The sequence below is a fragment of the Narcine bancroftii genome, chromosome 5 (genome assembly GCF_036971445.1).
Source record: "Narcine bancroftii isolate sNarBan1 chromosome 5, sNarBan1.hap1, whole genome shotgun sequence".
Classification (NCBI taxonomy): domain Eukaryota; kingdom Metazoa; phylum Chordata; class Chondrichthyes; order Torpediniformes; family Narcinidae; genus Narcine; species Narcine bancroftii.
The window spans coordinates 189,743,184-189,755,323 of NC_091473.1; the positions used below are offsets into that span (position 1 = coordinate 189,743,184).

The window sequence follows — 12,140 nt, forward strand, 5'->3', positions numbered from 1 at the left end:
CTGCTATGAGCTGTTCGGAAGGTGCAATTGGATGGCTTGATGCTCAAACATTCCTGTCTTCTTCCTTGTGGCTCTGGGCACTGATCATTTGCTTTAATACTTCCCAGATCCAGGCATGGGTGAGAATGTGGCAGGCCCGGAGAAGGTACAAGGCAAGGCTGCAATACTTCAAGAACAACGTAAGTGCTGGTGAATAATGCGCAAGTTGACAGTTCAAGTTCATTATCATCTACTGGACATGTACAACTTGACGATACTGCATTTCTCCGGACTACAGTGCCCGGATATGCACACACAATACGCAGTACATAACAATCACTTTTTTATATTACATCTTTATGTATTTGGGTATAAAAAATTATAACGCGCATGCATGCAAAAATAATTTATCTTTTCCATTAAGAAGCGACCCAGAGTTACACAATTTCACAGCCTATCGGAGAAGCTATTTTACTTTCCTGATTTTTTTTTTAAATTTTTATTTTTCACACCATAAACCACATTGACCATGATACATACATTTTCCTTTTCAAATATATACAGTGTCATTTTCTCCCCCCCTCCCTCCTCCCATCCCACCCTCCCTACCTCCCCCCCCATCCATTTAAAGTACAAAATCAAAGATACATTAAACCAGTCAAACAATGTTGTCATTCAATAAAAATAAACAAGAAATTCCACTGAGTCAATTCTTTTCATTTCCTTCTTTCGTTAATCTAGGTAGTGAATGTCCCCGGTAGGTTTTCTCTATTGTGTTTCATGTAAGGCTCCCATATTTGTTCAAATATTTCAATATTATTTCTTAAACTATATGTTATTTTTTCTAATGGAATACATTTATTCATTTCTATATACCATTGTTGTATTTTCAAATTATCTTCCAATTTCCAGGTTGACATAATACATTTTTTTGCTATGGCTAGAGCTATCTTAACAAATTTTTTTTGTGCACCATCCAAATCAATTCCAAATTCTTTGTTTTTTATGTTACTTAGGAGGAAGATCTCTGGATTTTTTGGTATATTGTTTTCTGTAATTTTATTTAATATTTGGTTTAGATCTTCCCAAAATGATTCTATTTTCTCACATGTCCAGATTGCATGAATTGTTGTTCCCATTTCTTTTTTACATCGAAAACATCTAGCAGATACTGATGGGTCCCATTTATTTAACTTTTGAGGTGTAATATATAGCCTGTATATCCAGTTATATTGTATCATACGTAACCTCGTATTTATTGTATTTCTCATTGTTCCAGAACATAATTTCTCCCATGTTTCCTTTTTTATCTTTATATTTAAATCTTGTTCCCATTTTTGTTTAATTTTACCAGTTTTTTCCTCATTCTCCTTTAATATACATTTTTGTTATAAATCTTTTGATTATCATTGTATCTGTAATCAAATTTTCAAAGTTACTTCCCTCTGGTAACCTCAGACTGCTTCCTAATTTGTCCTTCAAGTAGGATCTCAATTGGTAATATGCCAGCACTGTATCTTGAATTATATTGTATTTATCTTTCATTTGTTCAAAGGATAATAATCTATTTCCTGAAAAACAATTATCTATTCTTTTGATCCCTTTTTTCTCCCATTCTTTAAAGGAAAGGTTATCTATTGTAAAAGGGAGTAACTTATTTTGCGTCAATATTAGTTTTGGTAATTGGTAATTTATTTTATTCCTTTCTACATGAATCTTTTTCCAAATATTGAGTGGATGATGAAATACTGGAGAACTCCTACGTTTTACCAATTTTTCATCCCATTTATATAATATGTGTTCAGGTATCTTCTCCCCTATTTTATCTAGTTCTAATTTAGTCCAATCTGGCTTTTCCCTTGTTTGATAAAAATCTAATAGGTATCTTAATTGTGCGGCTCTATAATAATTTTTAAAGTTTGGCAGTTGTACACCTCCTTGTTTATACCATTCTGTTAATTTATCTAGTGCTATCCTCGGTTTCCCCCCCTTTCCATAAAAATTTCCTTATTATTTTCTTTAACTCCTTGAAGAATTTCTCTGTCAAGTGTATCCCTGAAATAGGTATAATATCCTTGGGAAAATGTTCATTTTAATACAGTTTATCCTTCCTATTAGTGTTGATGGTAAATCTTTCCAATGCTCTAAATCGTCCTGTAATTTTTTCATTAGTGGATAATAATTGAGTTTATATAGATGGCCGAGATTTTTATTTATTTATATACCTAGGTATCTTATTGCTTGCATTTGCCATCTGAATGGTGATTCCTTCTTAAATTTTGAGAAATCCGCATTATTCATTGGCATTGCTTCACTTTTATTTACGTTAATCTTGTAACCCGACACTTCTCCATATTCCTTCAATTTCTTATATAATTCTTTTATTGATAGTTCTGGTTCTGTTAAGTATACTATAACATCATCCGCAAATAAACTGATTTTATATTCCTTGTCTTTTATTTTTAATCCCTTTTATATTATTTTCTGTTCTTATCAATTCTGCTAGTGGTTCTATAGCTAACGCGAACAATAAGGGTGATAGTGGGCATCCCTGCCGTGTTCACCTGCTTAAGTTAAATTGCTTTGATATATATCCATTTACTGTCACTTTCGCCAATGGCCCCTTATATAAAGCTTTAATCCAATTAATATACTTCTCTGGTAAACTGAATTTTTGCAATACTTTGAATAAATAATTCCATTCTACTCTGTCAAAGGCCTTCTCTGTGTCTAAAGCAACTGCTACTGTTGGCGCTTTACTCCCTTCTACTGCATGAATTAAGTTAATAAATTTACAAATATTGTCTGTTGTGCGTCTTTTTTTTAATAAATCCAGTTTGGTCTAGATTTACCATTTTAGGTACATACTCTGCTAATCTGTTTGCTAATAGTTTAGCTATTATCTTATAATCTGTGTTAAGTAATGATATTGGTCTATATGACGCTGGTGCGAGTGGATCTTTCCCTTGCTTTAGTATTACTGTAATTATTGCTGTTTTACATGAATCTGGTAAGCTTTGTGTTTTATCAATCTGGTTGATTACTTCCAGGAGGGGAGGAATTAATAAATCTTTAAATGTTTTATAGAATTCTATTGGGAATCCATCCTCTCCTGGTGTTTTATTATTTGGTAATTTTTTTATTATCTCTTGTATTTCTACTATTTCAAATGGTTCTGTTAATTTATTTTGTTCCTCTATTTGTAATTTTGGTAGTTCAATTTTGGTTAAAAATTCATCTATTTTCCCTTCTTTCCCTTTGTTTTCAGTTTGGTATAATTTTTCATAGAATTCTCTGAAGTTTTCCTTGATCTCCGTTGGATTATATGTGATTTGTTTTTCTTTTTTCCTTGATGCCAATACCATTTTCTTAGCTTGTTCTGTCTTAAGCTGCCATGCTAGAATTTTGTGCGTTTTTTCCCCTAATTCATAATATTTCTGTTTTGTCTTCATTATGTTCTTCTCCACCTTATATGTTTGTAGTGTTTCATATTTTATTTTTTTTAACTGCCAATTCTATTCTTTTAGTTGTATCTTCCTTCATTGCTAATTCTTTTTCTATATTTACTATTTCCCTTTCCAACTGCTCTGTTTCCTGATTATAGTCCTTCTTCATCTTGGTTACATAATTTATTATTTGCCCTCTAATGAACGCTTTCATTGCATCCCATAGTATATACTTATCTTTCACTGATTCTGTATTTATTTCAAAGTACATTTTAATTTGTCTTTCAATTAATTCTCTAAAATCCTGCCTTTTAAGTAGCATGGAGTTTAATCTCCATCCATACATTCTTGGAGGGATGTCCTCTAACTCAATTGTCAATATCAAGGGTGAATGGTCCGATAATATTCTAGCTTTATATTCTGTTTTTCTTACTCTATCTTGCATACGAGCTGATAACAAAAATAGGTCTATTCTTGAGTATGTTTTATGTCTACCCGAATAATATGAATATTCCTTTTCCTTTGGGTGTTGTTTCCTCCATATATCCAAAAGTTGCATTTCTTGCATCAATTTAATTATAAATTTGGTTACTTTGTTCTTTCTGTTAATTTTTTTCCCAGTTTTGTCCATATTTGACTCCAAATTCAGGTTGAAATCCCCTCCTATTAATATGTTCCCTTGCGTATCTGCTATCTTCAAAAAAATATCTTGCATAAACTTTTGATCTTCTTCGTTAGGTGAATATACATTGAGTAGATTCCAAAACTCCGAATATATCTGACATTTTATCATTACATATCTCCCTGCTGGATCTATTATTTCCTCTTCTATTTTAATTGGCACATTTTTACTAATTAATATAGCTACTCCTCTTGCTTTTGAATTATACGACGCTGCTGTTACGTGTCCTACCCAATCTCTCTTTAATTTCTTGTGCTCCAATTCAGTTAAATGTGTTTCTTGCACAAATGCTATATCAATTTTTTCTTTTTTCAGTAAATTTAACAGTTTCTTCCTTTTAATTTGGTTATGTATTCTGTTAATATTCAAAGTCATATAGTTCAACGTAGCCATTTCATACTTTGTTTATCTTCCCTTTCCGTTTTTCCATTGTCACCTTTCCTTCTTATCCATTTCTGCTTTCTTGTTTTGAACACTTTATAAGACAACATTTCTAAAACATCAAACATTTTCCTTATTCTCCTATTTAAAACTTCTTTAACCCCATTCTCCCCTCCCCCTCCTGAGTTGCCCTTTATCCCTTGTCGGGCAACCACATCTCCCCTCTCCATTTGGATTTGGAAATTCACTCGCAAATGTCAACTGATTTTGTAGTGACCGTAACTCCTCCCCACCCAGCCCCCCCAGAAAAGATTTCAATTTTCATATGTAACAAAGGTCACTCTTTTAATTCCCTCCTTATCCCCTCTATTCCCTTTCCCTCCCTTATTAATTGTTGTCTATACTCTATATATTTTCCTCTAAATACGGATACATTCATGTATACACACTATATACCCCTTTACACACATACATATAGTTCGTGGTCATTTTTACTCTCATTACATGTCTTCATCTCTCTGCTTGTTTTGTAGTTGTTCTGCAAATTTCCTTGCTTCCTCTGGATCCGAGAATAGTCTGTTTTGTTGCCCTGGAATAACTATTTTAAGTACCGCTGGGTACTTTAACATAAATTTATATCCTTTTTTCCATAAGATCGTTTTTGCTGTATTGAACTCCTTCCTCTTCTTCAGGAGTTCAAAACTTATGTCTGGATAGAAAAAAATTTTTTGACCTTTATATTCCAGTGGCTTTTTGTCTTCTCTTACTTTCTTCATTGCTTTCTCCAATATATTTTCTCTTGTTGTATATCTTAAGAATTTTACTAAAATGGATCTTGGTTTTTGCTGCGGTTGTGGTTTCGGGGCTAAAGTTCTATGTGCCCTCTCTTTTTCCATTTCTTCCTGTAATTCTGGTCTTCCTATGACCCTGGGGATCCAATCTTTTATAAATTCTCTCATATTCTTGCCTTCTTCATCTTCCTTAAGGCCCACTATCTTTATATTTATTTCTTCTATTATAGTTTTCTATTATATCTATCTTCTGAGCTAACAGCTCTTGTGTCTCTTTAACTTTTTTATTAGATTCTTCTAATTTCTCTTTTAAGTCCTCTACTTCCATTTCTACAATTATTTCTCGTTCTTCCATATTTTCCACTCTTTTTCCTATCTCTGACATGACCATTTCTATTTTATTCATTCTTTCTTCTGCATTCTTAATTCTTCTTTTTATCTCATTAAATTCTTGTAATTACCATTCTTTCACTGATTCCATATATTCTTTAAAAAAAGATATATCCATTGTCTTGCCTTTCTCTTCTTCCATTTCTTTCTGTTCTTCTTCTTCTTCTTCCTCTGGGTTGACCATCTGTTGTTTCCTTGTTTTCTTTTTACCCTCTTCTTTCTTGTTGTCGTTATTGTCTCTGTTCTGCACCTGCTGCTGTGTTGCAGGTGTCTCTCTCAGCTGTGAAGATCGACTCCGCAGCTGATCCCCCCTCCCGTCAGTGTGTTTTTTTTCATGCGCGGTTGCGCACTTTTCCTTGGCTCTGCGAGCCATTTTTATAGTCCCGAGCCCGGGACTTCCACTGACCTGTGGGAGCGGGCTTCTCTCTCCGCGGCGGGCCTCTTCGGACATGTAAGGCCTTCACCTTCTTCTTCCGACGTCTTTTCTTCTTCTCTTCTTCCCGTTGCTTTTGGCTTTTCTTTCTTCGCTGCCATTTTCTCCACACCTTTATTTTCACTTTACTTTAGTTTTTGTGTTTGTGCCTTTGTTTTTTCTCTGTTTTTTTTTAACTTTTCTGGAGAGGGCTGGAGTTCCACGACCGGCCACTACTCCATCACGTGACTCCCCCTCCTTTCCTGATTTTGATGCTCCTGTACCTCATTCCAGATGTTAGTGGGTCAAATATAATGTGTGCTGGATGGAAAGGGTCCTCGATAATTCTTTGAGCTCTATTTAAGTAATGCTCCTGGTGAACAGAGGAAAGGGAGGTTCCAGTGATTTTGCCTGTATCCGCTGTATTGACCTCCGGTCTGATGCTATGCAACTACCTTCCTACACAATGATGCAGCTGGACAGGACACTGTTTGGGGAGTTTAAATGACTCAATCTCAATGTGACCAAATTGTCCTGATAAAACCTTTTATAGTAAAAGTCCCAAAATCCGGATTGCTCGGGGTTTGGGTTGGTCAGGTTTTTCCGGGTTCTTGGACAGTAATCTTGTGGCACTTACACAATGCGCGCATGTTATGCATGCCTGTTCCTGTATTGTTCTAGGATTTGATAATTGTACTTTTCCAGCAAAACAAATATTGTAGGCGTCAGGGCTCAGACCTGAAACATCGGTGATGCTGTATATCTTTACCTCCTATTGCCGCTGCAAGATTGGCTGAGTTCCTCCAACATTTCTGTTTTTATAAATATTGCAGATACCTCTTCCATCAGCAAGTGCATCCATCCCTTTTGGACAGGCATTGACTCGATTCCCTTTGATTCTCTGGTTAACCGAATAACTGACTTTCTTGCCATCCCACAGATTGCTTCAGTAGTTAAGATCCAGGCATTTGTCAGAGCAAATAAGGCCCGAGGAGACTACAAGATGTTAGGTAAGCCATTTAAGCTCAACCATATTGCGTGGATCATGCACATTTCTTTGAATTTGGCAGTGGTTTCCTCTGTAACCATTACCAGCTGTAGCCAGTGCACACAATCCAAACAATGCCTTTTCGGTTTTAGAACACATCATATTTCACTTTGTTCCAATTTTCCTGCAACATCAACAGCTGGAAGCAGTCATGGCCTCAGCCCCAGAGGTTATGCAATGCATTATCAGCATCTCCGGGCTGGGGTGGGTGGGGGCTTGTGCCTTCAGTCAGTCAGTTGTGGGTTTGTGCCCGATCACTGGACTCGGGTACAGAATCCAACCTGTCGCTCTAGTGCATTGCTGCCCCGACTAGTGTGTGGGTGTTAGACTGACACGTTTAAACCTTCCTGCCCAGCTGGTCTGGAAGGCTAGACTGTCTAACTGCTCCTCCTTCAAGGTCTTACTGAGTGCACAATCTGTATTTCAAGGTTCCTTGAAATATTCCTTTCGCATTCCGATACCTGGTACCCCATCAGCCAGTCTCCAGCAGCCCGCAGCCTGGTGTGAGTCCTTTCACTGCAGTTGACAGTAGCCCGCAACCTGTTTGGGTTCTTTGCCTCGAGTCACCTGTGTGTTCTTCAGCTGCAAAGCCCCTCGCTCGTCCGCTGCCACTGTCACCACCCGTGGGTCATTTCCTCTGGTTCTCCTTCTCAAAATGGTGATCTCCCTGTTTGCTGGTGCCCTGCGCCACTCCTCTATGTCCCCGGAGTCTCCAACCCCTTGAGGATGCTGCTTAACACAGGCACTGCCATCTTGGGCTCAGACACCCAAGGTTGCAAGATTTTAAAATAAACCACTGTCAACTCCTTTCCCAAGCCATTTAAAAATTGGACTGGGTGGTAGAATCCTCCCCTCTCCTCTCCTCGCTCTCCGCGGTTCCGCACCAGCACCAACGTTGCCGTTACAGCAATAAATAGTTCCTGCCTAAACTGTTACCTTTTTAAAAAAAAAAGTAACATCTCAAATTCCTGTTAGATTGCACCCCTCCACTTTAAACCTATGTTCTCTGGTTATAGATTCCCCTGTGCTGGGCAAAAGACTCTATGTTCCTCTCTGGACTTTGTACACTTCTATGAAATCACCCCTCCTCCGCTCCAAGGGTCCATGGAATAAAGCCTTAGCCTCCTCAACGTCTCCCTATAGCTTAGCCCCACCGTGAGTCCTGGGAACATCCTTGTAAGGTTTGGCTAAGGACACAGTGGGCTGAAGGGCTGATTTCTGTGCTGGACAATGAAAATAAGTCCTGATTTTTTTTTCTCCCCAGTCCGTGCCAAAAACCCTCCACTTAATGTGGTGCGAAGGTTTGCTCATCTCTTGGAACAAAATGACCATGACTTCCGCGAAGAGTGGGAGCTGATGCAATTACGTGAGGAAGTGGTTCAGCGTATCCGTTCCAGTCGCTGCCTGGAGCAAGACCTTAACGTCATGGACATCAAGATTGGACTGCTGGTGAAGAACAGGATCACCTTGCAGGTGCGGGCCTCTGTGGCTCCTTGAGCTGTCTCCCTGGTTGCAACCAATATGATTTTAAATTTTAAAAATTTATCATCATTCAGATGCCTTTCCGTTCAGCGTGGGCTATCATATATCTCCATCCGTCGTTGATCCTCAGAGTTGTAATTGTTGCCTCCCTTGTTCTTCAGTGAAGTCTCCATCTTTGAGCTGAGACCACAGTCGATGTTGAATTCATGGGAAAAACACTGAAGTGGTTTCCCGTTGCCTTCTTCAGTTACAGTGACGGGTAACCCTGGCTGTTGATCATCAGATTCATCTGCCCAGTTTTTAGTTTTACAACCCTAAATTCCAATTTGTAGAATCTGCCTGTATAAATCATCCACCATCTGCGATCCATGGCTTCACATGACCCTGAGTGGGAGGCTAAACTGGTACTACACCTTGCCGAAGGGTGACCGATAGGCTATCGGACAGAAGGAATGCCTTACTCCTCCTTTTGAGCAGCACTGACCCTGGGAGTATAGAAATTTAAAATGTGTTTTTTACATTTACAAAGCTATGGAAGCCGATTCCACTCATGGAAACCCATGCTGCCCAATAATACCCTATTAGCCTCCAAACCCCGTATGTTATGGAGGGTAGGAGGAAACTGGATCACCCAGGGTATCCTGCATGAGGACAATGTTGTTGATGCACCATTGGATCATTCTTTTGCATCTGGGCATTTTCTCCCCATCTGGAAAATCATTTGCCCATTTATTTTTTCTATTGAGGTGCACGACCGAACACTTTCCGAAAGAATTTTGCCACTTCTCTGCCCATTCTCTTAATCTGTCAAAGTCCTTCTGCAACCCCCCCCCCCCCCCCCTTTCCTCAACACTTGCTGCTCCTCTACCTACCTTCCTATCATTTGCAAACTTGGCCGTAAAGCCATTCATTCCATAATCAAAATCATTGATGTGCAACATAAAAGAGAAAGATCCCTGTATTCCAACACTCTGCTTCTTGCCAATCAGACCCATGGGCTCTTATCTTGTGAAGTAGCCATGTGTGCGGCACCTTGTCAAAAGCCTTCTAAAAATCCAAAATCACAGCCTCCATTGTGTCTCCTTTATCCAGCCTGCTTGTCACTTCTTCAAAGAATTCCAACAAGTTTGTCAAGCAAGATTTTCCCTGAAGGAAACAATGTTATGTGCCTCCCAAGTACTCTGTAACCTCATCCTTAACCCTAACCCTAACCAGCCCATAATTTGCTTTCTACTGCTTCGCACCCTTCTTGAATAGAAAGGGGGCGACATTTACAATTTTTCCAGTCCTCCAGGACCTATTGATTCTTGAAAGATCATTACCAATGATCCACATTCATCTCCTTTGTCCTGCCCACGTTGAGTCTCAGGTGGTTGCTCATGTGCCACTTGATGAGCCTCCCAAGCTCCTCTCTGAAAGCCGACTCACTGGTGCCTGCTGATTATATCATTGGGTAGAAATGCGGTGTTGTTTGATTTCTATTTGTAGGAAGTGATTTTCCATTGCAAGAAACTGACCAAGAAGAACAAGGAGCAACTGTCAGACTTGATGGTGATCGACAAGCAGAAGGGGTTAAAAGCCCTCAGTAAAGAGAAGCGGGAGAAGCTGGAGGCCTACCAACATCTCTTCTACCTCCTGCAGGTAATGTTCAAGGAGCCCCCTTTTGTCTTCCATCCAGTATTCGGTGCTGACGTCCAGATGTACGGGTTCTCTGATGATGTCGCAGTAGTTGCTCTATACAGTTCATTCATTTCTGTTTCTCAAAGAGGCTGGTCTTCATCAAAATAAATGTTGACAAAGAGGACTTGTGAGAGCTGGTCTTGGTGACCGCCATGTTATATTGGCAGTTGTATAGGTTGAGAGTGAATGGTAGGATGAGGAAGGGTGTACGGAGCGTAGAAGAAACAGTTGTGTGTCCCTTGTATGTCTGGGGTGGGGGGGGGTGTGGCGGCAGTGCTGACCAGTGTTTGGGGGGTGGGTGTGGTGTCAATGCTGACCGGGGGTTGTGCTGGCCGTGCTGACTGGGGTGGGGGGGGAGGAGTGTGATGGCACTAACTGGGGTGGGCGGGGGGGTGGACATTAAACGGCACATTACGTACTTGTATTGGCGGGACGGGTGCACAGGGTATTTGTGCATTGGGTTGCGGGCCAAATAAATTTGGATTATGGGCCAGACCTGGCCCACAGACCGTAGGTTGCCACGCCTGTCTTAGATTCTTCCACCATGGGAAACAACCTTTCGACATCTACTCTGTCCATGTCTTTCAACGTTTGAAATGTTTCACCGAGATCCCGCTTCAACCATGTGAAATTCCAATGAATATAGGCCAACAGCTGTCAAATGCTCCTCATATTGATAATCTTGCGATGGTGAATGTGTCCAATCCTAATGTGCTTCTCTTTTGCCAGACAAAACCAGTCTACCTGGCCAAGCTGATCTTCCAGATGCCTCAGAACAAATCAACCAAATTTATGGAGTCTGTCATCTTCTCACTCTACAACTATGCTTCCAATGAGAGGGAGGGCTACCTGCTCCTGCGATTGTTCACCACAGCTCTTCAAGAGGAGATCAAGTACGTGACTGTACTTGTTTTCCATCCCATTCTTTTCTTGCTGATGTCTCAGTGAAGTTCCCTCTGTCCACATCTGTTACCTTGCTCAAAATGTCTAGCTGTCAGTTATTTTGCTGCGAAGTCATTGTACGTTAGCTTTGGTCCTCCCTCATCCACTGTGTAAGCAGACCTGACAATCGAACGCAAATACATTTACAAATTTCATTGTAATTTATTGCAATTGCAAAGCGTGAGAACTCTGTTACAGCAAGGGAGTCTGCCACATGGTTCACAGATTGCATATTTATACAGACAAACTTCCAGTTTTCCAGAACATTCAAACAGATCTTCACAATTCTTTTTCCATATATCTTAGGATTTGTTTCACTGGATTGTGTCCCTTACCCAGTGGTTAATAGTCTTTTACTGTCGTTGCCAAATAGGAAGTTGTTCTTCAAAGTAAAAACACAACGCTGGAGAAACTCAGCAGGTCAAACAATGTACTTTATATAGCAAAGAGAAAGAGGGCTTGAACCGTTCAAGGTATGAGCAAAATGTAGACAGATAAAATCGTGGGGAAGGGGCGAAGGGAGGACCATAGGCAGGAGGTAATGGGTGGATAAGGGAGGGCACAGCAGCAGACAGGAGGAGGGATGGATACGAGTAGAGAGGGAAGGGGGTGGACAGCTGGAGGGGAGAGAGGGATAGGGAAGAGAAGGAATGGGGAGTGAGGTATTAGAAACCAGAGAAGCCAATGTCAGCTGCTGCTTCATGGCTACAGTGGTCAGACTTGATCCTGACCTGGTGAAATTTGCACAATTCTCGCTATGGCCAGGTGGGTTTCCTCCAGGTGCTTCGTAGGTTAATGGCCTCAAGTGTGTCAGTGAGTGATAGAATTGACCAAGTTGCCTGTCTGAACTAGTTCCACTACCCCCACTATGCCCATACTGCTCTAAATCAGTGGTTTTCAAACTTTT

General features: G+C 39.9%; 1 protein-coding gene across 6 annotated transcripts in view; it reads left to right on the forward strand.

Moving 5' to 3' along the window:
• The window catches only part of iqgap3 (IQ motif containing GTPase activating protein 3), a 146,258-nt gene that overhangs the window by 91,478 nt on the left and 42,640 nt on the right, over nt 1–12,140 (forward strand). For all 6 annotated transcript variants that reach the window (XM_069940308.1, XM_069940309.1, XM_069940313.1 and 3 more), the window contains 5 exons: nt 108–179; nt 7,022–7,091; nt 8,394–8,602; nt 10,100–10,252; nt 11,021–11,184. In XM_069940308.1, the coding sequence (XP_069796409.1) occupies nt 108–179; nt 7,022–7,091; nt 8,394–8,602; nt 10,100–10,252; nt 11,021–11,184 (668 nt within the window). The remainder of the gene's footprint in view (nt 1–107; nt 180–7,021; nt 7,092–8,393; nt 8,603–10,099; nt 10,253–11,020; nt 11,185–12,140) is intronic.